Source organism: Dipodomys merriami, unplaced genomic scaffold (genome assembly GCF_024711535.1).
Source record: "Dipodomys merriami isolate MVZ:Mamm:240054 unplaced genomic scaffold, mDipMer1.0.p SCAF_13, whole genome shotgun sequence".
NCBI classification, from domain to species: Eukaryota; Metazoa; Chordata; class Mammalia; order Rodentia; family Heteromyidae; genus Dipodomys; species Dipodomys merriami.
The window spans coordinates 42,343,303-42,371,174 of NW_027202604.1; the positions used below are offsets into that span (position 1 = coordinate 42,343,303).

The window sequence follows — 27,872 nt, forward strand, 5'->3', positions numbered from 1 at the left end:
GACCACGCGGGGGGGGCCGGGGGTCACCTCAGACCATGCGGGGGGGGCCGGGGGTCACCGTCAGACCACGCGGGGGGGGGCGGGGGTCACCGTCCGGAGACCACGCGGGGGGGGCCGGGGGTTACCGTCCGGAGACCACGCGGGCGGCGCGCCTGGCGGTGAGGTTCCGAGCCGGAGCTGCGCAGCCCGGCCCGCGGCCCGCCCCTGAAGACACTGCGGTCGGTCGGTGCTCACCGGGGCGGGCGGGCGGGCAGCGGACCAGTGACTCAGCACCTCCACCCCGAGCGGAGCCCCGCCCCGGGCGAGGACGGGCGTGGCCCTCCCGCGGGGCGGGGCGGGGCGGCCGTGCCGACCTCCACGACGCTCGTTCCCGCGGGAGCAGAGCAGGCCCCAGCCGGCTGCGCGGGCGTAGCTTTGCCACGCCTCCAAGGGCCTTACGCACGCAACGTCATGTCGCCTCCGCTTACTGAGCCTTGCTTCCGGTCCCGCTGTTTCCGGTTCCTGGTGAGGCGACTCTGAGAAGCGTGAGTTGCTGGGCCTGGGGCAGCGAGACCTCCGGCTGCACCTTGCGCGCCATGGTGAGTGGGAAGGGGGGGACCGGGAGGGAGGGTCAGTGCGCGGGGAGCCCTTACCGCGCGCGACGGGCGCCGCTGCGACCCCGGGTGCGAGTGCAGAAGGGGCCACCAGTTAGTTTGTTCACCCAGCCGCTATCAAGTGCCTTTCTGTGTTGGTTGAAAGGGAGAATCTGGAGGGAGACTCAGGTTGAACTTCTTTTTGATGTATATAAACTACATGCCTGGCATTTTTATGCATATTGGTCTCATTAAGTTATCCCATTTATTTTCTTTTTTGCCAGTCCTGGTGCTTGAACTCAGGGTGTGGGCACTGTCCCTGAGCTTCTGCTCAAGGCTAGCACTCTACCTCTTGAGCCACGGCACCACTTCTGGCTTTTTCTGTTTTTGTGGTACTCAGGAATCAAACCCAGAGCTTCATGCATGCTAGACTCTACCACTAAGCAACATTCCTAACTAATTGTTAGGTTTTTAAAAAGAGGTAGCCGAGTAAGAACCATACCACGCACGTGGTATTCAGGTCAGGGGTAGGTTTATTCAATAGACCTGCTGGGACCAGGCCAGGTTGGCACTCCAAGCAGCTGGCAAAGAGAGTGTCTGGCCCTGGGTTAGGCCTTATCTAGGGTAGAGGCAGGGAGAGGTGTGTCCAGGTAAAGGGAAGTAGGACCAGGTGAGAGAAAGGTGTGGCCACATCAGCTCCAGATGAGACCTCAGGGGCTGCAGATGTGACCTCTTCTAGGTATACAGGTATTGGGTGCGGTCTGCTCATCATCCAGGAATGGACCTTAGAATTATCACATTTCTGTGAGATAAGAAATATGATCTCTACCCCAGTCACTGAGCCGCCGCCGAGACTCAGCTGCCTCCCCCTTGAGTCCCCTCGCTTCCCGAGGCTCCGTTCCCCCCCCCCTTTTCCCCGCAGCCGCTTTCCGCAGGCCGCTTCCACCGAGGAAAAGGACATTGTATGTCCGCTATCCAGAACCTCCACTCTTTCGACCCCTTTGCTGATGCAAGTAAGGGTGATGACCTGCTTCCTGCTGGCACTGAGGATTATATCCATATAAGAATTCAACAGAGGGGCTGGGAAGTTGGCTCAGTGGTAGAGTGCTTGCCTTGCATGCATGAGGCCCTGGGTTCGATTCCTCAGCACCACATAAGCAAAAAGAAAAAAGCCGGAAGTGGCGCTGTGGCTCAAGTGGTAGAGCGCTAGCCTTGAGCTGAAGAGCTGAGGGACAGCATCCAGACCCAGAGTTCAGGCCCCACGACCGGACCCAAAAAAAAAAAAAAAAAAAAAAAAGAATTCAACAGAGAAACGGCAGGAAGACCCTTACTACTGTCCAAGGGATCGCTGATGATTACCATAAAAAAACTAGTGAAGGCGTTTAAGAAGAAATTTGTCTGCAATGGTACTGTAATTGAGCATCCAGAATATGGAGAAGTAATTCAGTTACAGGGTGACCAGCGCCAAGAACATATGCCAGTTCCTGGTAGAAATTGGACTGGCTAAAGATGATCAGCTGAAGGTTCATGGGTTTAAAGTGCTTATGGCTCACTGAAGCTTTTAAGTGAGGATTTCCTTGCAATGAGTAGAATTTCCCTTCTGTCCCTTGTCACAAGTTTAAAAACCTCACAGCTGGGCTGGAAAGGTGGCTCAGTGGTAGAGCGCTTGCCTTGCATGCCTGAGGCCCTGGGTTCGATTGCACCACATAAGCAAAAAGAAAAAAGCTGGAAGTGGCGCTGTGGCTCAAGTGGTAGAGTGCTAGCCTTGAGCTGAAGAGCTGAGGGATAGCGCCCAAGCCCAGAGTTCAGGCCCCATGACCGGACCAAAAAATAAATAAATAAAAAAATAAAAAATAAAAACCTCACAGCTTGTATAATGTAACCATTTGGGGTCCGCTTTTAACTTGGACTAGTGTAACTCCTTCATGCAATAAACTGAAAAGAGCCAAAAAAAAAAAAAAAAGAAATAGGATCTCTAGTGTAAAGATGGGGAAACAGGTTTGGAGAGACCACTTCTCAGTGAAGGTGTGGAAGAACAGGGAGAAAAGTGTCATTTTGTAAGAACTCTTTTGCTATATCCTACATAACCCAACCCAGAAAACATGATCTATGAAGTAACTGACTTGACACTAGTAACAGCACTTAAAAGTCACTTTGCAAAAGCCAGTCTTGGGATTTTTTTCTCCCCTAAATTCCACTTGCAGATAATAGACAATTGTGGTGTGGGGTAAGTATAACCTAGATGGAGGCCTCCAGCCTGGTTGGGAAGAAGGGGTGCAGAACTTCTCATCTGGATGGTGGTGATATAGGTAAAATTTGAAGGAGTGGGACTTAGCAAGATCTAGGTGAATGAAACTATTCAGGAGTAAAGAATTGAAGTAGAGGGGCTGGGAAGGTGGTCAGTAGTAGAGCGCTTGCCTTGTATTCATGAGGCTCTGGGTTCGATTCCTCAGCACCACATAAGCAAAAAGAAAAAAGCTGGAAGTGGCGCTGTGGCTCAAGTGGTAGAGCGCTAGCCTTGAGCTGAAGAGCTGAGGGACAGCACCCAGGCCCAGAGTTCGGGCCCCACAACCGGACCCAAAAAAAAAGAATTGAAGTAGAGGAAAGAGCAGTATATGTCATAAGGATTTGGGCTTTTTCTTTTTTTTTTTTGGTCATGAAGCAGGATTCTAACTCAGGGCCTTGTATCCACTTAGCTTGCTTGCTTGATTGGTGCTCTACCACTAGAGACATGCTTTTCTAGCCAATTTTTGCTAGTTATTTTGTTTATTATTTTTATTGTTTGCCAGTACTAGGGCTGGACTCAGGGCCTGTGTACTGTCCCTGAGCTTCTTTTGCTCAAGGCTAGCACTCTACCACTTGAGCCACAGTGCCAGTTCTGGCTTTTTCTGTGTATGTGGTACTGAGGAATTGAACCCAGGGCTTCATACATGCGAGGCAAACACTCAACCACTAAGCCACATTCCCAGCCCTATTAGTTATTTTCGAGATAGACTGTTCTCTGTGGGCTGACTTCACACCATAATCTTCTGATCTCAGCCTCTTGCATAGCTAGGATTACAGGTGTACACCAACACCTGCCTGGACATACTTTTCTTTTTTTGGTATTGTTGTTCATATAGTAAGTAAAGCATTCTGTTAAAAACTTTACAATCATTATCCTTGTAAAACCTCTCACTAAAAAGTAAATTGAAGCTGGGTGCCAGTGGCTCACCCCTATAATCCTACTTACTCAGGAGGCTGAGATCTGAGGATCTCAGTTCAGAGCCAGGCCAGGCAGGAAAGTCCGTGAGATTCTTATCTTCAGTTAACCAGCAGGAAACTGGAAATAGTGCTATGGCTCAAGTGTAGAGTGCTCGCTTTGAGCTGAAGAGCTCAGGGACAGCACCCAGGCCCAGATTTCAAGCCCCATAATGGACCCAAAATAAATAAATAAATAAATGGCACAAGAAAAGTATTCTAAACATGAGCATTTTTCTTCTCTTTTCTCTTGTTTTAGGCCCGAAATGCAGAAAAGGCCATGTAAGTATCAAACTTTTTTTGTTGTTAAAACTTTTTTTGTGGCCCTGGCACTTGAACCTCAGGGCTTGGGTGCTATCTCTGAAGTTTTTATTTCTGTTTTCCTCAAAGCTAATGCTTTACCACTTGAGTCATAGCACCACTTCCAACTTTTTGGTGGCTAATTGGAGATGAGTCTTAGGACTTTCCTGGATGGGTTGGCTTTGAACTCTGATCTTCAAATCTAAGCCTCTTGAGTAGCTAGGACTACAGGTGTGAGTCACCAGTATTTGGCTGGCTAAACTTTTATGTAACTTAATGAACACCCAAGAATTTCTAATATTTGGTTGTTTTTTTTTTTTTGGTCCGGTTGTGGGGCCTGAACTCTGGGCTTGGGCACTGTCCCTCAGCTCTTCAGCTCAAGGCTAGCACTCTACCACTTGAGCCACAGCGCCACTTTTGGCTTTTTTCTTTTTGCTTATGTGGTGCTGAGGAATTGAATCCAGGGACTCAGACATGCAAGGCAAGCACTCTACCACTGAGCCACCTTCCCAGTCCTAATATTTGGTTCTTTTGGTACATTACTCGTGAGAAAGGGTTTGTATGTGTTAACATTCTGGAGCTGCGTGCCCATGGCTCACACCTGTCATCCTAGCTACTCAGGAGGCTGAGGTCTGAGGATTGCTGTTCAAAGCCAGCCTGGGTGGGAAAGTACCTGAGACTGGAGTTTTTTTGTTTTTTTTTGTTTTTTTTGTTGGTCGTGGGGCTTGAACTCTGGGCTTGGGCGCTGTCCCTCAGGTCTTCAGCTCAAGGCGAGCCCTCTACCATTTGAGCCACAGCCCCACTGCTGGTTTTCTAGTGGTTTATTGGAGATAAGAGTCTCATGGACTTTCCTTGCCAGGGCTGGCTTTGAACTGGCTTTGAACCTGTGATCCTCATCTCAGCCTCCTCAGTAGCTAGAATTACAGGCATGAAACACCAGTGTGTGGCTTCCCTGAGACTTTTTTTTGGGGTCCAGTTGTGGGGCCTGAACTCGGCCTGGGCGCTGTCCCGCAGCTCTTCAGCTCAAGGCTAGCACTTTACCACTTGAGCCACAGCGCCACTTCCGGCTTTTTTCTTTTTGCTTATGTGGTGCTGAGGAATCGAACCCAGAGCCTCATGGCATGCAAGGCAAGTGCCTCTACCCCTGAGCCACCTTCCCAGCCCCTCCCTGAGACTTATCTCCAATAAACCATCAGAAAACTGAAAGTGGTGCTGTGTCTCAGATGGTAGAGTGCTAGCCTTGAGCTGAAGAGCTGAGGAACAGCGCCCAGGCCCAGAGTTCAAGCCTCACAACGGAATGAAAAAAAAAGATTCCCATACTTTTCCATTTGTTTTCCCCATAAACGTTTTCTGGCACCTTCTAGAAAGTATATTGAACGAATGCTTATTTACCTGTGAATGGTGTCAGGCAGACATCTGGGGCCCTGTGATATTAATTTTTAATATTTGGATATATTTCTCACCACAGTACTTTTTTTTTTTTTTTTTTTGGTAGTGGGACTTGAACTCTGGGCCTGGGATCTGTCCCTGCACTCTTCAGTGCAAGGCGAGTGCTCTGCCACTTGAGCCACAGCACCACTTCTAGTTTTCTGGTGGTTAATTGGAGATAAGAGTCTTTTGGACTTTTCTGCCCGGGCTGGCTTTGAACCGTGGTCCTCATATCTCAGCCTCCTGAGTAGCTAGGATTATAGCAGGAGCCACCAACAGCACTGACGTAACATACTCTTATCTATAGTTTCCAGTAGGTCTGGAATGCAGTGTAAGTAGATAGCTGGTGTTCTGCCACGTGAGCCACACTTCTGCTTCTGTGTTTTTGTTTATTAATTGGAAATAAGAGGTTTTTGATATGTCTGTTTGGGTTGATTTTGAACTGTGATTCTCAATCTCTGTCTCCTGAGTAGCTAGAATTATAGGCCTGGACAACCAACACTTCATATACTCTTAATTTCTGCCTTTTGTTTTTTCTTTTTGTCTGAGACTGGGACTCCAAATTGGTATCTGATGCTTTTGCCTGCTTGGCAGGCTCCCTACCACTTGAGCCACACCTCCTAACCCTAGTTTCTGCTATTTATATGATCTTAAATACGGTTATGAGTAGGTCTACCCTATTAAGAACTGGGTGCTGAGAAATCTGTGAACAGGATCTAATGGAGTCTTTTATGTCCCTGGTAGGACGGCCTTAGCAAGATTTCGCCAAGCCCAGTTGGAAGAGGGAAAAGTGAAGGTTGGTGTAAATCTTCCTCATAAATTGCAAAGTATCAAGAGAAATGCAGTGAAATTCCTTAGGTAGAGCTTGCAATCCAAATCTTCCTGTCTGTAAGGCTGATACTCTTAAAAGAGGCTGCTCCCTTGAACTCCAGGTAATCCTTTCCGTAGTGGAAGTAGTGAGATTATTCGATGTTCAATAAAAGGAAAAGAGTGGGATGTAGGACCAGATGAAATACTATAAAATCATGGAGACTCAGTAAGATTAAGGACAGTATTCAACTTTTAGATGTTTTTCTTTCTGCTTTGGGCACTAAATCATAGGCATTGTAACCTTACAGGAAACATAAAGGAGGCATACTAATCAGAAAGCCATCCAGTTCTCACTTAAATCCAAGGCCAAGTTCTGTAATGAAGAAGATGGCTGATGATGGTGTAGGATGGCTGACTTGATTGTCTTCCCATATGCCACATGCTCTTTTCTCTGTTTATTATTATTTCCTAATAATTTGTGTGTGTGTGTGCGTGCATGCACCTGTGTTTGCTGGTACTGGGTCTTGAACTTGCAGCCTGCGCGCTATCTCTGGGCTCTTTTTTTTTTTTTTGCCTGTCCTGAGGCTTAAATTCAGGGCCTGGGACTGTCCCTAGCATCTTTTGTTCAAGGTTAGCAATCTCCTACTTGAGCCATAGTTCTTGTAGTTAATTGGAGCTAAGAGTTTCACAGACTTTCCCTGCCCTGGCTGGCTTTGAACCATAATCCTCAGATCTCAGCCTCCTGAGTATTTAGGATTATAGGTGGGAGCTACCAGTGTCCAGCTCTAATAGACGTTTGATTTTAAAAAATTTCTTATACATGCACGTGTATATGTGTTCCATATTTACATGTTTATTTTTAACACAGCTATAATTTCTTAAGATAGTACAAATATACCATGAAATAGATAAAATGTGACTTATTTAGCCTTTTTTTTTTTGCCCTTACTGGGACTTGAACTCAGGGCCTGGCTGCTACTCCTTAGGTTTTTTGCTTTAGGCACAGCTCCACTCTGGCTTTTTGGTAGTAAATTGAAGATAAGAGTCTCAGACTTTCTTGGCTTGGTTGGCTTCAAACCTTTATCCTCAGATTTTAGCCTCCTGAATAGCTAGGATTACAGATGTGGGCCACTGCTATTTAATCATTTGGGTTTTTTTTTTTTTTTTTAACTAGATAATATCCACCATTTCCCTGTATTAGGTGCAGTGCAGTGAATGTTTGTGTTTGTGTGGCTGAGGGTCATGTGGAATGGAGTGATACATAAGCTTATAACTAGCATAGTAGAAACATGTAATATTATATTTCTTAGGAACGAAGACCTTTCCTTGCTTCAGAATGTACAGAGTTGCCCAAAGCAGAGAAGTGGAGACGACAGGTATATTCTGGGTAAATCTGATCTAAATAGAATTAACAAGCATGTGGTTGCTTCTTTTTATATAAATAGCTCTTAAGTCAGAATTCTAAGCTGGGCACTGGTGGCTCATGACTGTAATCCTAGCTACTTAGGAGGCTGAGATCTGAGGCTCTAGGTTCAAAGCCACCTCGGGCAGGAAAGACCCTGAGGCTCTTATCTTCCATTAACCACCAGAAAACTAGAAGGGGCGCTGTGGTTCAAGTGGTAGAGCACTCTCCTTGAGCTGAATAGCTGAGGGACAGCGCCCAGGCCCAGAGTTAAAGCTTCATGACTGGCCACCCCCGCCCCCCAAACAAAACAAAACAAATGCAGTGCTACCTGTAAGCTTTTATTTTTCTCATCTGTTAAATGAGGGTTTCTGGTACCTGCTTTAAAGCTTTGTGTTGAGGACAGAGTTCAAGCCCAACAACTGACTAAATAAATAAATCAGAATTTTAAGTGTTTTTAACTAGTACTTTTTTTTGGGGGGGGGTCCAGTCGTGGGGCCTGAACTCTGGGCCTGGGTGCTGTCCCTCAGCTCTTCAGCTCAAGGCTAGCACTCTACCACTTGAGCCACAGCGCCACTTCCGGCTTTTTTCTTTTTGCTTATGTGGTGCTGAGGAATCGAACTCAGGGCCTCAGGCATGCAAGGCAAGCGCTCTACCACTGAGCCATCTTCCCAGCCCTTAACTAGTACTTTTAAAATACAGTTTTCTTGTACTTTCAGACATAAAAAGTCTTGAAAATGAACTCCTATTTACTTTTTTTTTTTTTTTTAATAGATCATTGGAGAGATCTCAAAAAAAGTAGCTCAGATTCAGAATGGTAAGCTAACTTGTCTCTTTAATGTGATTCTTACTTCTACACTTAGACTGGGGACTCCAGCACTTCTCTCAGTAATCAGTATGACAAACAGGAGAACTGGAAGGATACAAAGAGCTGAATAATGCTATTGGTCAGTCTGACCTCACTGACAGTTACAGAGAAGAGCACCTGACAACACTTCTAACAAAGCCTCACCAATCTCACCCCCTCCATCACTTTCCCCTACCCTTCCCACCCTCATTTAAAACAGCGGGTTTCATTATTCTGTTTTCCTACATGCATACAAAGTGCTTTAACCTATTACCCTCTCCATTCACCCTCCTGCTTCCTATTGTTATCACCCTGCAACTGCAAACAGTCTGTTGTGTGTGTATATGTGTGTCTGTGTATGTTTTGTGCTTGTTTTTTTTTTTTGCTCCGGTCGTGGGGCCTGAACTCTGGGCCTGGGCACTGTCCCTCAGCTCTTCAGCTCAAGGCTAGTACTCTACCACTTGAGCCACAGCGCCACTTCCGGCTTATTTTTCTTTTTGCTTATGTGGTGCTGAGGAATTGAACCCAGGGCCTCATGCATGCAAGGCAAGTGCTCTACCACTGAGCCACCTTCCCAGCCCCATGTTTTGTGCTTGTTTTGGGGCTTGAACTCTGGGCCAAGGTACCATTCCTGAGTTGTTTTGCTCAAGGCTAGCACTTAACCCCTTGAACCACAGATCCACTTCCTGCTTTTTGGTGGTTAATTAGAGATAAGAGTCTCATGGACTTTTCTGGGCTGGGTTCAAATCTTGCTCCTCAGATTTCAGCTTCTTGAGTATCAACTAGGATTCTAGGCATGGCCGCTGGTGCCTCGTGCTCGTGCTCAGGTTCATTCTCTCTCTCTCTCTCTCCCCCTTCCCTCTCTCCTTCTCCCCTCTCTCTTCCTCTCCTGCCCTCTGTGTGTGTGTGTGTGTGTGTGTGTGTGTGTGTGTGTGTGTGTGTGTGTGTGTGTGTACACATACATACATATATATACTTACATATATTTATATATTATTTATAAGATATACATTGGCAAGAAAGAAATGTACTAATTTAATTGCCTGACTTACGTAACTATCCCCTCTGTATATCACCTTTATTTTTATTTTTATTTTTTTGTCATGGGGCCTGAACTCTGGGCCTGGGCGCTGTCCCTCAGCTCTTCAGCTCAAGGCTAGCATTCTACCACTTGAGCCACAGCGCCACTTCTAGCTTTTTCTGCTTATGGGGTGCTAAGGAATTGAACCCAGGGCCTCGTGCATGCAAGGCAAGCACTCTTACCACTGAGCCACCTTTTCAGCCCCTGTACATCACCTTTATAATAACACAAAGTTAATGGTTAAAAAATTATAAGATGTACACATACGCACGCATGTTTTTTTGTTTTTTTTTATGGTATTGAGGTTTGCTAGGCAAGTACTCGCCATCATTTAAGTGGTTCCCCAGTCCTGAGTATGCTGGTTTTTTTTTTTTTTAAGGCATGAGTCACCAGCTCTTAGCTTGTTACTTGTTTTGTGACTTGGGCTGGCCTCAAATTCATGAGCTCAAGCAGTCCTTCTGCTTAGCCTCCCAAACAGTTTAGAGTTAAGGCACACACCACAATGCACTCCTTTTCTACGGAGTTTATCTAGGATAAAATGAACCCATTCTCAGCTTACACTTACATAACCATGTAAACTGCTACCATAAGATATAGATAAGCTCCTGGCTCCATGTAGTTCCCACTTGTTCATTTCCAGGAGTATTTCCTATCCATCTCCATTAGCTGGTCAACTCTGCTGGGTTCAGATTGCCCCTGGCAAGAGCCTATGTGCTTCCTTTCAGCCCGTCAGTGGTCACCACCATCCTCTTTGGTGGATTCCTGGCTGTGTCCAGACCCTGCCTACCACAAACAGCACACTTCAGCACTCCATTTCAGCTAGTGGTTTATTGGAGATAAGAGTCTCTTGGAGTTTCCTGCCCAGGCTGGCTTTGAACCATGATCCTCAGATCTCAGCCTCCTGAGTAGCTAGAATTACGGGCGTGAGCCACCGGTGACTGGCTTGCTAATGAAGTTTTTTGTTAGGGATTTTTTTTTTTGTCCTGTGTGTAATATTCTCTAATTGCTTTTTAGTTTGTTTGTCTAGTTGTGGTTTTCTTTTCAATTTAAATTCTATTTTTATGTAGTACATACATTTGGGGCTGTCAACATTCTTTTTTTTTTTTTTTTTTTTTTTTTGGTCGGTCGTGGGATCTGAACTCTGGGCCTGGGCGCTGTCCCTCAGCTCTTCAGCTTAAGGCGAGCTCTCCACCACTTGAGCCACAGCACCACTTCCAACCTTTTCTGCTTATGTGGTGCTAAAGAATCTAACCCAGGGCCTCATGCATGCGAGGCAAGCACTCTACCATTGAGCCACCTTCCCAGCCCCTCAACATTCATTTTGAAAGTAGGAAAGTAAGAATGTGTTAGGGTGTCAACATTCATTTTGAAGAAATGATATTAACATTTCTGCCTTCTAGCTGGTTTAGGTGAATTCCGAATTCGAGACCTGAATGATGAGATCAATAAGCTGTTAAGAGAAAAAGGACACTGGGAGGTGCGGATAAAAGAACTTGGCGGCCCTGATTATGGAGTAAGTAAGCCACCATTCTATTCCCGTTGGGGCCAGCTCGTGAGTGTGTGGCAGATTCACCCAGCTCTGCACATCCCGAAGCCTTGCTAAGCTTCCTGCAGGAAGCTAAAGCCACTTGGTAGCGCCTCTGTTACATGTGAGTAGGACATGTATGCAGAGTGTAGGTGAAGAAGGCTGAAGTCTGAGGGTCTTTGAAGCCGGTCTGGTAGACAGATTGTCAAGACTCTTATCTCCACGGTTATTTAGCAAAACAGGAATGGGAGGGGTGGTTCAGGTGGTAGAGTACCATGTGTAAGCAGAGAAACCTGTGCGCATGAGGTCTCACCATAGGTTCATACACGTCTGCACACACGTGCACGTGTTACGCGCAAGAGAGAGAGTGGACTGGAGGTATAATTTGAAAGCATAGGCCTTAAAGCAGGCAGGATAGCTTTGAAAAATTGTTACGGATGGGCTGGGAAGGTGGCTCAGAGGTAGAGTGCTTGCCTTGCATGCATGAGGCTCTGGGTTCGATTCCTCAGCACCACATAAGCAGAAAAAGCAGGAAGTGGTGCTGTGGCTCAAATGCTAGGGTGATAGTCTTGAGCTGAAGAGCTGAGGGACAGCGCCCAGGCCCAGAGTTCAGGCCCCACGACCAGACCCAAAAAAAAAAAAAATAATTTTTTTTTTGTGGGTCATGGGGCTTGAACTCTGGGCCTGCGCGCTGTCCCTCAGCTCTTCAGCTCAAGGCGAGCGCTCTACCACTTGAGCTACAGCACCACTTCTGGTTTTCTAGTGGTTTATTGGAGATAGGAGTCTCACAGTCTTTCCTGCTCGGGCTGGCTTTGAACCAAGATTCTCAGATCTCAGCCTCCTGAGTAGCTAGGATTACAGGTGTGAGCCACTGGCACCCGGCTCTTTTAAAAATATTTGTATCTCCAATAAGACAGCAGAAAGTGGGAAGCGGTGCTGTGGCTCAAGTGGTAGTGTACCTTGAGCACAAAGAGGCTCAAGGACAGAGACCAGGCCTGAATTCAAGCCCCAGGACCAGCAAAGACAATTAAAAAATTAAATAAAAAATAAATGATCATAAACTATTGTGAAACATATAACTATGCAGGTTTATGCACTCATTCTAACCCAGCACACACAAAAATGTATTAAAAATTGCTATGTGTGATGTACTTTGATATTTTCTATTCTGCTACATTTTGATATTTAAAAGTTGACAATTGTGACTGCTTCATTGACATAATGAGCCACTAATGGACCCATGCCTGAGACCCTACCCCGTTCCACTCATGTACCCTGAGCCGTTGAAACTAGTGGGTTGTAGATTGTTAGGCAGGAAGTCTGTGTGTGGTGAATAGCACAGACGTCGTCAGGCTGAGGTACCCATGACAGTGGAGAGGTCTTCCTGACAGACCCGCGGTCTGGTTCTGTTCTAGGCCCCAGTGGGGCATCACCTGGGTCATTACGTAACCTCTTCAGCAGTCTGTGATGGAGATTCTCTTTTTCTGTAGACTGTTTTAAAGTAATACTAGTTTATTAATAATCATGAAAATCTGCCTCAGATGTATTTATAAATAAATAAATAAATAAATAAAATAGGGCTGGGAAGGTGGATCAGTGGTAGAATGCTTGCCTCCCATGCATGAGGCCCTGGGTTCGATTCCTCAGAACCACATAAACAGAAAAAGCCAGAAGTGGCGCTGTGGCTCAAGGGGTAGAGTGCTAACCTTGAGCAAAAGAAGCAGCTCAGGGACAGTGTCCAGACCCTGAGTTCAAGCTCCAGGTCTGACAAAAAAAAAAAAAAAAAAAAAAAAAAATATATATATATATATATATATATATATATATATTTTGGGAGTCTAGTCATGGGGCCTGACCTCTGGGCCTGGGCGCTGTCCCTCAGCTCTTCAGCTCAGGGCTAGTGCTCTACCACTTGAGCCACAGCACCACTTCCGGCTTTTTTCTTTTTGCTGAGGAATCGAACCCAGGGCCTCAGGCATGCAAGGCAAGCGCTCTACCACTGAGCCACCTTCCCAGCCCCTAAAATATATTCTTAAGTCCTGTGTCAGGCAGACTTCTGTTGCTGTGGCAGAATACCTGAGAAAATATCTCAAGGAGGAAGACCTGAGAGGGTACCATGAGGGAGAGGGTCTGTTTGGCTCATCAGGTAGAGATTGTGTACAGAGCAGTCCTCACATAATGGCTGCTGGAAGCAGAGAGGATACCCACACCTAAAGGCATTCTCCTTTCTCTTTCTGTGCCGGGGAAGCCCCCGCCTCAGTGAGATGGTGTCGCCACACTCAGGGTGTGATTCCCAACTTAGGTAATTTGTCCTAGGAAATCTCTTAGAGACATACCAGGGCTGTTCTTTACTAATGTGCCTAGGTTTTGTTTTGTTTTTGGTGCTGTTTCTGGGGCTTGAACTCAGGGATTGGGTGCTATTTCTGAGCTTTTTTGCTCAAAGCTAGAGCGTTACCCCTTGAGCCACAACTTTATTTCTGCTTTTTTGGTAGTTAGTTGGAAATAAGAGTCTCATGACCTTTCCTGCCTGGACTGTCTTTGAATCTTGATCCTCAGATCTCAGCCTCCTAAGTAGCTAGGATTACTACTGCCTGGCTTAATCTGGGTGTTTCTCAGTCCAGTTACGTTTTTAATCAAGGTTAATTATCACACATTCAGTGGTGTGTGTGTGGGGGGGGTTGGTCGTGGGGTTTGAACTCTGGGCCTGGGCACTGTCTCTCAGCTCTTCAGCTCAAGACTAGTGCTCTACTACTTGAGCCACAGTGCCACTTCCGATTTTCTGAGTGGTTTATTGGAGATAAAGAGTCTCATGGACTTTCCTGCCCGGGCTGGCTTGGGCTGGCTTTGAACCGTGATCCTCAGATCTCAGCCTCCTGAGTGGCTGGGATGACAGGCCTGAGCCCCTGGTGCCGGGCTCCTTCCACTTCTTTAAGCATTTTATATTTGTATTTCCTACATTTTTATAGATTCAAAAAGGTACAAAGAAGTAGAACCACATTCAGTCACAATCCTACCAACAGGTGCAGCTGTTTGAATATTTCCTTCCATTTGGGTGTGTTTGTGTGAGTACATACATGCTTATGCTGGTACTGGGGAATTCATGCTCTTGCTTGGTTTATATGCTTACTGCTGACTCTACCACTTGAACCACAGTTCTGTCCAGGCTTTTTATAGGGAACTGGAGATAGTCTCATGAACTTCTCTGCTTATGCTCACTTTGAACTGTGATCCTCTGGCTCTCAGCCCCCTGCATAGCTAGGATTACAGGGATGAGCGCACCCAACGGCTTTTAGTGTTTATTATTTCCCCTCCCCCACCTTTTTTTTTTTGGTCGGTCATGGGGCCTGAATTCAGGACCTGGGCACTGTCCCTGAGCTCTTTTGCTCAGGTAGAGCACCCTACCACTTTGAGCCCATAGCTCTACTTCTAGTTGTTGAGTGGTTAATTGGAGGTAAGAGTCTAACAGGGACTTTTCTGCCCTGGCTAGGTTTGAACCGAGATCCTCAGATCTTAGCTTCCTGAATAGCTGGGATTACAGGTATGAGCCACCAGTTCCTTTTTTTTTTTTTTTTTTTTCATTTTATTTTTTTTGTTATGCTAGGTATGGAATCCAGGGACTCTCACATGCTAAATAAGTATTCTAGTACTGAACTATACCTAACCTTTCACATTCTAGCTACCTACCACTGAGCTATATAACCTAGCCGCTTCCAGTTTTTCTTGACGAATGTCATCATGAGATCATAATCCCTTTATGTAAAATTTGGGTCACAGTTTTTCCTTTTTTTCAAAATGGTAACTTTTATTACATAACATTACAATATGTAGATAGTATAAAAAGTACACATTAGCTGAGTGTGATTACATATTAGTTTTAATCCCAACTATTCAGAAGGTGTGAGTTTAAGGCAGTCTGGTCAAAGTTAGTAAGATTTTGAAACAAAATATCCCCAAAGAACTGGCGTGATGACTCAAGTAATAGAGCACTTGTCTAGCAAGAATGAGGCCTTGGGTTCAATCCCTAGTACAGAAAAGAAAGATAGACCAGGTGTTGGTGGCTCACGCCTGAATTCCTAGCTTCAGGCTGAGATCTAAGGATCAAAGTTCAAAGCCAGCCCGGGCAGGAAAGTCTGTGAGATTCTTCTCTCCAGTTAAGCATCAGAAAACCGGAAGTAGCGCGGTGACTCAAGTGGTAGAGTGCTGGCCTTGAGCTGAAGAGCTGAGGGACAGCGCTCAGGCCCAGAGTTCAAGCCCCACAACTGACCAAAAAACAACAACAACAACAACAAAATATATGTAGACATACCTATCTTTCTTTTCTTTTTTGTTGGTCGTGGGGCTTGAACTCTGGGCCTGGACACTGGCCCTGAGCTCTTCAGCTCAAGGCGAGCACTCTACCACTTGAGCCACAGTGCCACTTCCGATTTTCTGGTGGTTTATTGGAGATAAAGAGTTTCACAGACTTTCCTGCCAGGGCTGGCTTTGAACCATGATCCTCAGATCTCAGCCTCCTGAGTAGCTAGGATTACAGGCGCGAGCCATTGGCGCCCGGTTACATTTATATTTTTTGTATTATATTTTCTACCACACAGAAAATAAGTAATATGAACATTTGCTATTTATCGTTCTAGGTATTCTTCCAGGCGTGTATGTGTGTATTTTTTTTTTTTTTCGGAATTAGTTCATATTCTTAACTATATGCTTATTCTCTCTCTCTCTCTCTCTTTCTCTCTTTTTCTTTCTTTCTCTTTCTGTCTCTCTTGGCCAGTCCTGGGGCTTGAACTTAGGAGTCTGAGTATTATTCCTGAGCTTCTTTTGCTCAAGGCCAGCTCTCTACCACTTGGACCACAGCGCCACTTCCAGCTTTTTTTGTATATGTGGTACTGAAGAATTGAACCCAGGGCTTCATGCATGCTAGGCGAGTACTCTATCACTAAGCCACGTTCCCAGCCTGCTTTTTTTTTTTTTTTTTGGTGGTCTTGGGGCTTCAGCTCTGGGCTTGGGCTCTGTCCCTGCTCTCTTAAGCTCAAGGTCAGCGCTCTACTGCTTCAGCCACAGTACCACTTCCGGTTTTCTAGAGGTTTATTGGAGATAAGAGTCTCATGGAGTTTCCTGCTTGGGCTGGCTTTGAACAGTAATCCCCATATCTCAGCCTCCTGAGTAGCTAGGATTATAGGTGTGAGCCACCAGGGCCCGGCTCAGCTTATTCTCTTAACAGTGTATCAGGAACAGTTTTCATGTCAATAAAGAATTATTTGTATCATTTAAAAAAATGTTGTGATTAGTGCAGCCATAGCCCAAAGTGGAAGAGCACTAACCTTGAACAAAATTGCTTAGGGACAGCACTCAGATCCTGAGTTCAAGCCCCATGACCAACCATAAAACAAAACAAAACAAAAAACGGTTTTGAGCTGGCTCTGGTGGCTCATCCCTGTAATCCTGGCCGACTGGTGACTCACACTACTGAAGAGGTTAAGATTGGAGGATTTCAGCTGGAAGCCAGCTGGAGCAGGTGGCAGGAAAGACCATTGTGAGTCTTACCTCCATTCAGTTACCAAAAAGGAGCCAGAAGTGGAGCCATTTCGTAGTAGAGTGCTAGCTTCGCGCAACAAAGCTCAGACCCCAAACTCAAGCCCCAGGACCAGCAAAAAATAAAAAGTTTTTAGCTCAGAAAGTTGGAAAAAAATAGTAGATAACAATTTTATTTAATATCCTGCTATATATCCTTTATTTTCTTTCAGTATCTTGGGCCTTTCTTTGCATTTCCTAGTAATGCCCTTTTTAGGATTTTCTCTCTACCACAGGCCCTGCCCAACAGTTACACACTCTATAGTTATTGTTTTTTAATAGATTTGTTTGTTCTTTTCAATGTATCTCATTTGTCTATTATTTAGGTGGTTTGTGATTGTTCTTAGTCTTTTGTTAAATTGCCACACACAAATTTTTTTTTAATGCTAATCCTGGGGCTTGAACTCAAGGCCTGAGTACTGTCCCTGAGCTTTTGTGCTCAAGGCTAGTGCTCTACTGTTTGAGTCACAGCTCCATTTTCTGACTTTTAGTGTTAATTGAGACTAAGAGTCTGATAGACTTTCCTGCCTGGACTGGCTTCAAACGATGATCCTCAGATTTTAGCCTCCTGTGTAGCTAGGATTACATGTGTGGAGCACTGGTGCCTGACTCATAAATGTTTTACTGAGTGGCTGGGAAGGTGGCTCAGTGGTAGAGCGCTTGCCTTGCATGCATGAGGCCCTGGGTTCGATTCCCCAGGACCACATAAGCAAAAAGAAAAAAAAGCCGAAAGTGGCGCTGTGGCTCAAGTGGTAGAGCACTAGCCTGAGCTGAAGACTGAGGGACAGTGCCCAGGCCCAGAGTTCAGGCCCCACGACCAGACCCCCCCCCCAAAAAAAAAAAAAAAAAAAGTTTTACTGAGGCCAGGCGCCGGTGGCTAATGCCTATAATCCTAGCTACTCAGGAGGCTGAGCTCTGAGAATCTCGGTTCAAAGCCAGCCCGGGCAGGAAAGACCGTGAGACTCCTATCTCCAATATACCACTAGAAAACCGGAAGTGGCGCTGTAGCTCAAGTGGTAGAGCGCTCACCTTGAGCTGAAGAGCTGAGGGACAGCTTCCAGGCCCAGAGCTCAAGCCCCTGACGGACAAAAAATAAATTAATTAATTAAAATAAAAAATGTTTTACTGAGTCAACATTTGAATTTAATAAGATCTACCTTTTGTGTGTGTGCACGTGTGTGTAGCTTTCCACTGTTGCTTAACTTTTTTTTTTTTGGTTGGTGGTGGGGCTTGAACTCTGGGCCTGGGTGCTGTCTCCAAGCTCTTCAGCTCAAGGTGAGCATTCTACCATTTGAGCCACAATGCCACTTCCAGTTTTCTAGTAGTTAATTGGAGATAAGAGTTTCGTGGACTTTCCTGCCTGGGCTGGCTTGGGCCAAGATCCTCAGATCTCAGTCTCCTGAGTAGCTGTGATTACATATGTGTGAGCCACTGGTGCCCAGCTTGTTGCTTAGCTTTTTCACTAAAGGCTGAGCTCTGACATTTGCTCCACACCTGTAACTAGCATTTTGCTGATTTATTGGAGGTAAGAGTCTCTTGGATTTGTCTGCTTGGGCTGGCTTTGAACTGAAAGCTTCATATCGCCACTTCCTTAGCTTGGATTAGATGCTCGAGCCACTAGTACCTGGCAAGAATTGACATTTATAGGTGTGAAATTAATAATCCTACTAGTGTATGTCATAATTCATTTAGAACCTCCTACAGTTAGATATTTGTATTTTAAAGCCTTAAAAGGTACATAAGTGGGCTGAGCACTGATATTTAACATCTCAAAACATATTTTCAAGCATAGAAATAGATTTATGAATCAAGATTCGTTTTCTCTTTTTCCTCCCTAATAAGAAAGTTGGTCCTAAAATGCTGGATCATGAAGGGAAAGAAGTCCCAGGAAACCGAGGTTACAAGTACTTTGGAGCAGCAAAGGATTTACCTGGTGTTAGAGAGCTGTTTGAAAAAGAACGTAAGTAACTCATTTGTGAAGTTTTATAAGGCTCTATCCGTAATTTAAATATATATAATATGTGATAGGTGCTCTTCCTCCCTTTTTCTTTGCTACACAATAGGTTTTTGGTTTTTGAGCCATTGTCTGGCTGTATATGTCCAGGTAGGTCTGGACCTCACCCCCCTGACTCTGTCCCCAGAGGTGACTGGGACCATAACTGATTACTTTGCGTGCTCCCTTCCACACGCATGTTTCACCCATGGCCGGGGCCAGACTCACTTCAGTTTACTTAGACCTAAGTAAATTATTGGTTTATTGGCTTATTGGCTCACAGAAAACCCCAGGAAAAGTTTTTTTTTCAGAAGTTGCTCAGTTCAGACTACATTTCTCTGTGTTTCCTATGTTGTAAGTTGCTTTTCCCATATATGGAGGAAGTAACTCATTATCTGCTTGTATCTTGTCCTCTCAGCAACAGGACACTGCCTTCTACCCTGGCATTTCAAGCAAATTTCCCAGAACTGAGTGAAATAGATTTTGATTGAATCAAAATTGTTTTCTTGCCTTTTGGTGGTACTGGGGATGAAACAGGGTCTCATCTGAGCTAAAGCCCAGCTCTCTAACTGCATTAGTAAGCCGTTCCCTGTAGAATTAGAGCTCTGAGCCAACTATGTAGGATGTATGTATGTATATCTCCAATTACTAACCTCTGTAAATTCCCGTAGATTAAGACTGAGAGGAGTGAATTAATCTCCTGATATCAAAAGTAGTTAGTGGTTAGCAGTTAGTGGCTCATACCTATATTCCTAGTTATTCTGAGACTGAGATCTGAGGATCTTGGTTTGTAGCCAGCTCAGCAGGGAAGTCTGTGAGACTCTTAACTCCAATTAACCACCAAAATGTTGAGGTAGAGCTGTAACTCAAGTTGTTGAACACTATTGAGTAAAATCCCTCCATGTGGATGTGTTTTCTATCTCAGTGGGGCTATGTGAAGGCCCTCTCTGGGCTGGCTTCTTCATCCATCATACTTACCCTGTCACATGAAACTAAAACAAGAAAAAGGATTGCTTAAATATTCTGATTGTAACCCTTACTCTGGACCATCTCTCCCTTGTTTGCTTGCTTATGGCTTCCTTTATTATTTGACATTATGACATTTCCTGTATTGTAGAGGTCCAGAGTATCTCATCCCATGCACATCTGAGACTTCGTTCTAGATTATTCCAGTTTTTCACTGTTACATAAATGTGCTATAGTGAACATCTGTATCCATGGAGCTTTGCTGTGAACTTAGAGGGTTTCTCTCTTTTTTTTTTTTCTTTTGCAGGAGTGTTAGGTTCTAGGGATTGAACCTAGGACTTTGGGTTGGCTAACATGTTTTACTACTCAGCTACATTTCCAGCTGCCTTTTCAAGATTAGGATAGGTTGTGTTTGTTTGTTTTTGCAGTGCTAGGGAGTAAACACAGGGCCTTGAGCCAAAAGGCATTCTATTACTCCTGATCTACATTCCCAACTGGATAGACTCCTTTTATTTTTATTTATTTATTTATTTATTTATTTATTTATTTATTTATTTATTTATTTATTTATTTATTTATTTTTTGGGTCTGGTCGTGGGGCCTGAACTCTGGGCCTGGGCGCTGTCCCTCAGCAATTCAGCTCAAGGCTAGCGCTCTACCACCTGAGGATAGACTCCTTTTAAAGGTACTAATTGAACCAAAACACGAGTTTTGTTTTGTTTTGTTTTGATTAATTAATTTATTGTTTTGGTCGGTCATGGGGCTTGAACTCTGGGCCTGGGCGCTGTCCCTCAGCTCTTCAGCTCAAGGTGAGTACTCTACCACTTGAGCTACAGCGCTACTTCCGGTTTTCTGGTGGTTTATTGGAGATAGGAGTCTCACGGTCTCTCCTGCCCGGGCTGGCTTTGAACCGAGATCCTCAGATCTCAGCCTCCTGAGTAGCTAGGATTATAGGCGTGAGCCACCAGTGCCCGGCTAAAACATGAGTTTTAAAGAGGTTTTTCCATTTATTCAGTCCCATGCATGCTACAGATCCTTGTTTCATGATACTCTTCTGACCATATGATGAAATGACCATGATGCCTTGTATGTCTGAAGATTTGATTTATCTGTGAATCAGCTGAGTTACCACTGTTTATTTTAGCTCTTCCTCCTCCCAGAAAGACACGTGCTGAGCTGATGAAGGCAATTGATTTTGAATACTATGGTTACCTAGATGAAGATGATGGTGTTATTGTGCCTTTGGAGCAAGAATATGAAAAGAAACGTAGGTCCACAGGGCTTCATTACAGATGTTTTCTGTTTTCTCTTTTGAAACCAGGGTTTCAATAGTTCATTATGCCAGAAGGGGTTTCCTTTACTGCTGAGGGTCTTCAGAGGAATAGCAGTGGTCTGACCTGCAAGTCGGGCAGCGGTCAGGACCATGCTGGGGCTAGGACAGCAGGCGGGGAGGCTGCAGAACTGTCTCTGGCTTGTCGCTGCCAGCCAGGAGGTCACCTGGATTTGTTCCACAATGGTCTTCATTGAAGGTGCTCATGCTAGCAGTTTTTGGTTGTGCTTTACATACCACCAGTGTTTATTGATGGAAAGAGTAGGCGTCACCTTTATGCAAAGCACACACATTGTAAGGAACACCTTAGTGTTCCTTACAAGATTGCTCATGTGGGTGACATTCCAAAAAGCTGTCCTACAGTAGTAGCTAGAGATGCTATAGGACTAGACTACCCCTCCTGGCGGCCTCTTCCTACCCCAGGACTAGACTACCCTTCCTGGCCTCTTCCTACCCCAGGACTAGACTACCCCTCCTGGACTCTTCCTACCCCAGGACTAGACTACCCCTCCTGGCCTCTTCCTACCCCAGGACTAGACTACCCCTCATGGCCTCTTCCTACCCCAGGACTAGTCTACCCCTCCTGGCCTCTTCCAACCCCAGGACAAAATCAGATTTTTCTTTTCAGAGGGAAAGCCTTGACCTTTCTAAGCTAGTGGTGAAAGGTTTTTGGAGACTGGAATAAACAGCTTCCATTTCCCTTGTCTTCAGTCAGAGCTGAGCTGGTAGAAAAATGGAAAGCAGAGAGAGAGGCTCGGCTGGCAAGAGGCGAAAAAGAAGAGGAAGAGGAGGAGGAGGAAGAGGAGATCAACATCTATGCTGTCACTGAGGAGGAGGTACTGGCATGGGTTCTGTCTGGCACTCACTGCCCTCTGCTCCAAGCTACAAAGGATACTAGGCAAGAAGCCGACTTAGACACAGTCTTTACCCTTGCAGGATGTCTGTGATGATTCCTCTGAGGATCACAGGGAGGGTTCCATAAAGGACTGCCCTGAGAGTTTGCAGCCAGTTATAATTTTCTTGGTTAGAAGATTAGTCCCCCCGAATGAGCTAACGTGGGAGTATGAACCCTGTGGAAGTCCCTCTGCTGGTAGCGGTCTGACCTGCCCATGTCACAGATGGAAGCAGGGCTGGAACAGGAGGGGAGTCTGGACAGGTCCAGAGTGAAGCTGGGTGGGGGTGGGGATCCCATGTGAGGGGCTATCCCAACACCACGAGTAAGGCCTCAGGCCAGGAGAGGTTCATTACTGTCACTGAGGATATATAGAGCAGACTGGACTCCCACTCTGGTCCAGTTGACCCTGAGGATGATCAGTGGAGGTCTGAAGTAGGGTGGCAGTGTGGCCCAGGAGGATTTTTCTAGATGGGATACTTGCTTATTCTGAGGTAGGTACTTCATTAGTAGCCACCACAAGCCAGGTGTATACAGAGCACAGTAGCCACACATGCGGATGCACAGGGGACGCACCCACACACAGATGCCTGGGAGACACACACACATACACATGCCCAGGAGATACACACACACATACATACCCAGGAGACACACCCACTCACAGATGCTGAGACACACGCACACGCCCAGGAGATACACACACACACACACACACACACACACACACGCCCAGGAGACACACCCACTCACAGATGCAGAGACACACGCACATGCCCAGGAGATACACACACACACACATACCCAGGAGACACACCCACTCACAGATGCAGAGACACACGCACATGCCCAGGAGATACACACACACACACAGACACACACACACACGCCCAGGAGACACACCCACTCACAGATGCAGAGACACACGCACATGCCCAGGAGATACACACGCACATACCCAGGAGACACACCCACTCACAGATGCAGAGACACACGCACATGCCCAGGAGATACACACACACACACACACATACCCAGGAGACATACCCACTCACAGATGCCGAGACACACGCACATGCCCAGGAGACACACACACACACACACACACACACACACACACACACACATGCCCAGGAGATATATGCACAGGAGACACACCCACTCACAGATTCAGAGACACACCCACAAGCACACATGCCCAGGAGACACACCCACACATACATGCCCAGGAGACACACCCACACGCGCATGCCCAGGAGACACATGCACATGCCCAAGAGACACACACACACACAAACACATGCCCAGGAGATATACGTGCGTGCGCGCGCGCACACACACACACACACACATACATGCCTAGAAGACACACCCACTCACAGATGCCGAGACACACACACAGATGCCCAGGAGACACACACACAGATGCCTGGGAGACACACCCACAAGCACATGCACAGGAGACACACACACACACACATACCCTGGAGACACACACACACACACACACACACACACATGCCCAAGAGACACTCACATACATGCACTTGCCCAGGAGACACACTCACATGCACATGCCCAGAAGGAAATAGGACTTGACTATGACTTATAGATGCAGTCCTGTCCAGGATTGCTCTGACAGTCTAATGTTTCCACCATTCTATTATATACACTCACACACAGGGGTTACCATTTCAGAGTCAGGTAATGAACTGTGCTCTCATATCTGATGCATAGTTTGTTCCTATTTCCAAGGCACCCTGATACTCTTGGGTCTGATGGGCATGGTTTGTTTAAGGGCCATTTGCAGCTCCTGCAAATAGAGTTGCATTGTTTACACACAATGTGAAATTTCCAGGCTATAGGGCAAATGTGTTTAGTGTTAACAGAACAGGCTTTCCTGTTTTGTTTTTGTGCTGGTCCTGGGGTTTAGAAGTCAAGGCTTGGGTACTGTTCCTTGAGCCATTCCTTTACTTCTGGCTTTTTGGTGGTTAATTGGAGATAAGAGTCTCATGGACTTTTCTGTCTGAACTCGGCCTGGGCACTGTCCCTCAGCTCTTCACCTCAAGGCTAGTGCTCTACCACTTGAGCCACAGCGCCACTTCCGGCTTTTTTTTCTGCATATGTGGTGCTGAGGAATTGAATCCAGGGCTGCATGCATGCAAGGCAAGCACTCTACCACTGAGCCACCTTCCCAGCCCTGCCTGGGCTGGTTTTGACAATCTTCAGATCTCAGCCTCCTGAGTAACAGAATTACAGGTGTGAGCCACTGATGCCCAGCCATGCATGGGTAAAAATTGATCTTTCTTTCTGATAGTATATTTTTTCATTTAAAATTTTAAAAATATATATTCACAAGGTTCAAAAATGAAAAGATATTCAACAAAAATTCTCTCTTTTTTTTTGTCGGTCTTGGGGCTTGAACTTTGGGCTTGGGTGCTATTCCTGCGTTCTTCAGCTCAAGGTGAGCATTCTACCGCTTGAGCCACAGAACCATTTCCAGTTTTCTAGTGGTTTATTGGAGATGAGTCTCACAGACTGTCCTGCCTGGACTGGCTTTGAACCTCAATTCTCAGATCTCAGCCTCCTGAGTAGCTAGGATGACGGACATCAGCCCCTGGTGCCCAGCCAAAGACTCTGTTTTGTTTTGTTTTTTTCTTTTTTTCTTTTTTGGGAGTCCTGTCATGGGGCCTGAACTCTGGGCCTGGGCACTGTCCTTGAGCTCTTCAGCTCAAGGCGATTGCTCTACCACTTGAGCCACAGCACCACTTTGGGCCTTTTATTTTTTTCTGCTTATGTGGTGCTGAGGAATCAAACCCAGGGCCTCATGCAAGCAAGGCAAGCGCTCTACCACTGAGCCACCTTCCCAGCCCATGATTCTCTTTTCTATACCTACTGTCCACCAACTTTTCACTGCTGCTTATAGTTTCTGTCCTACTTTCTCTCCATATGTAAAACAGCATTCTGTGCCTTTTCTCTTTAATAACTCATCTTGCGTGTCTTCTTGTGTTAGTAGGAGACTTCTGCATTCCTTTGCTTTCAAACAGCTTAAGAGTGGTATATTTTACTGAGATATCTACATTCATGTACCTAGTTTCCTATGATGATCTCTGTCTCTGTTTGTAGTCTGATGAGGAAGGCAGCATGGAGAAGGCAGGAGAGGATGGGCAGCAGAAGTTCATCGCTCATGTTCCTGTGCCATCACAGCAGGAGGTAGGACGGAAGCTGAGAGCCGCTGGGGTGGGGTGTGGCCAGGACTGAGGCTGCTCCTCCAGGGCAGGCTCTCTCAGTGCCTTCCTTTGTATTCTGGACCTTTCAGTTCCACTGGGCGACCCAAAGTTCTGTGCTCATGAAAGGGTGCAGGATCCACAAAAGGCAGGACTCTGCTCTAGGTGGAAATGACAAACACATGCTTTTGTTCACATGGTCCCAGTGGGAATGGGTTGGGTGTAACAGACCATTCTGGGTGTAAGTATAGTGAAAGTCTGGCTTCTTGATATCGCCCGGGCTGGGCCAGGCAGGGCAGGGGCTGGATGCCGTGCTGAGGAGTGAGTCCTTTACTCTGGTGTCCACAGATTGAAGAGGCCCTTGTGCGAAGGAAGAAAATGGAACTGCTTCAGAAATACGCCAGCGAGACCCTTCAGGCTCAAAGTGAAGAAGCCAAGAGGCTCCTGGGATATTAGGGCAAGGGGGTGTTCTCATTGGAGTCTGGAGGATATGGTGAATGCCTGTGACTGCCCTTCCCAGGACCACCCGCACACGCAACTGTGGCAGGCCCCACCTGGAAACCTTTCTCATCCTTTGTCCTTGCACCTTTTCCTGCCTCATCAGCTGGTCTGAGGGTAGGATTCTGTCCCTCGTCTCCCTGTAGCTGTCAGGGTGTGAACACCGTGGCCACCAACTTCCTACAAATGTCTTTGCTACCCTATGAATCCATTTAGTTTTATATAGGGATGTGTAAAACAGGTTGTCACCTAGCTAAGTGTTTTACTCCATGAGTTTGAAAGGAGGAGAATCAACTATAGAGGTAGCATAAAAAATGTGATTTTTCCTATCTTCTATTGAAAACTGAGTCTCAGTTTCCATTAGCCAGAGCCACCTGAAGTATCTGCTTTACCTCTGTGCCTGGCTGGGGGAAGGGAATTTAAGCTAGAAGCATCTGTTTTATTACCTGCTCTGTAGATAGCTATTTTTATTAAAAGATTTTTTATAAGAAAGGAAACCTCTGTGGCTGCACTTTGTTCCCTCAGGCCCAGGAAGGGTGCCGTGCCGCAGGGGTACCCTGAGCACCAGCCTGGGTGGGGCATCCACAAACCAGGTCTGGGCTCCCATGTTGGAGTGAAGGCAGTCTGTTTATGTTGCATTTCTTAGAGGATACCTGCCGTTTCTTTGGCTACAGAGTATACTGAGAGCTGCCCGAGTGGGGAGCCGTCCTGGTACCAGCACAGAGCACCCAAGTCTGCAACTGCTGCTGCCAGTCTTTGCTTTACTGCTGTGTTCAGTTCTCTAGTGTTGCCCAACAAGCATTCCTGTATTACAGGCATGGGTTTCATGGTTGGCATCTGTCCTCATGGAATTGTTTCACTCATTTTAGATTGGGTGCTTATTTTCAATACTAGTCATAGTAATGTTACACAAGGAAAATTGAGTGATACTATTATAGGCTATATATTTTAGTGATGGTAACTTCAGACATAAAAAGATGCAAAAAGGCATTTTCTTCTTCTTCTTTTTTTTTTTTTTGGGTCCGGTCATGGGGCCTGACCTCTGGGCCTGGGCGCTGTCCCTCAGCTCTTCAGCTCAAGGCTAGCGCTCTACCACTTGAGCCACAGCACCACTTCCAGGTTTTTTCTTTTTGCTTATGTGGTGTTGAGGAATCGAACCCAGGTCCTCGAGCATGCAAGGCAAGAGCTCTACCACTGAGCCATCTGCCCAGCCCTTAAGTTGTGGGGTCTGAACTCTGGGCCTGGGCGCTGTCCCTCAGCTCTTCAGCTCAAGGCTAGCGCTCTACCACTTGAGCCACAGGTTCACTTTTAATTTTTTAGTGATTAAATGGAGATAAGGGTCTCATGGATTTTCCTGCCCTGGCTGGCTCTAAACCATGATCTTTAAATCTCAGCCTTCTGAGTGCAAGTGTCTGGCAAATTCTTTGCTTTTTCTTTTTCCTGTTTTTTTATTTATTTTTATTTTTTTGTCGGTTGTGGGGCTTGAACTCTGAACCTGGGTGCTGTCCCTCAGATCTTCAGCTCAAGGCAACTGCTCTACCACTTGAACCACAGCACCACTTCCAGTTTTCTGGTGGTTTATTAGAGATAAGAGTCTCAGGGACTTTCCTGCCCAGGCTGGCTTTGAACCTCGATCCTCAGATCTCAGCCCCCTTGATTAGCTAGGATTACAGGCTTGAGCCCCTAGCGCCCAGCAAGATCTGCTTTTTATAAGTATACATTTAATTATTTTTATTAAATTCCTGACTTGTGCAACTCTTCCTACAGTCCAATTTTTTGTTTTTGTTTTGTTGGCTGTGGGGCCTGAACTCTGGGCCTGGGTGCTGTCCCTCAGCTTTTCAGCTCAGGGCTAGCACTCTACCACTTGAGCCTACAGTGCCACTTTGGCTTTTCTGCTTATGTGATGCTGAGGAATTGAACCCAGGGCCTCATGCATGCTAGGAAAGCGCTCTACCACTGAGCCACCTTCCCTGCACCAACAGTCCAGTTTATAATGCTTTCAGTATTACACAGATGCAAATGGTGGGTGCCTTTTCATAAAATCCAGTCCAGACCAGTTTGCCTCCCTCCCTTCCCAGCTGAAGGCAGTCAAAGCCAGTTCAACACATCTACCTCTGTCCAAGTTCCTCTGCCCTCTTTGCCTACTCCTGGATTCCTCTTCCACCTTTCGCTGTGAGTTGCAGCTCAGAGCTG

At 46.1% G+C, this 27,872-nt stretch overlaps 1 protein-coding gene across 2 annotated transcripts; it reads left to right on the forward strand.

Moving 5' to 3' along the window:
• The first annotated feature begins 472 nt into the window (after nt 1-472).
• Nucleotides 473-27,486, forward strand: LOC138824883 (pre-mRNA-splicing factor ISY1 homolog). Of its 2 annotated transcripts, XM_070019312.1 has the most exons (11): nt 473-578; nt 4,072-4,094; nt 6,285-6,336; nt 7,661-7,726; nt 8,527-8,569; nt 11,081-11,193; nt 18,616-18,733; nt 20,877-20,999; nt 21,774-21,898; nt 25,081-25,167; nt 25,530-27,450. In XM_070019312.1, the coding sequence occupies exons 1-11, from the start codon at nt 576-578 to the stop codon at nt 25,635-25,637; spliced, it is 861 nt and encodes a 286-aa protein (XP_069875413.1). In that variant the 5' UTR covers nt 473-575; the 3' UTR covers nt 25,638-27,450. The 2 variants fall into 2 exon arrangements, with proteins under 2 accessions (XP_069875413.1, XP_069875414.1); XM_070019313.1 differs by lacking the exon at nt 20,877-20,999 and having other exon boundaries at nt 25,530-27,486.
• Nucleotides 27,487-27,872: the final 386 nt, after the last annotated feature.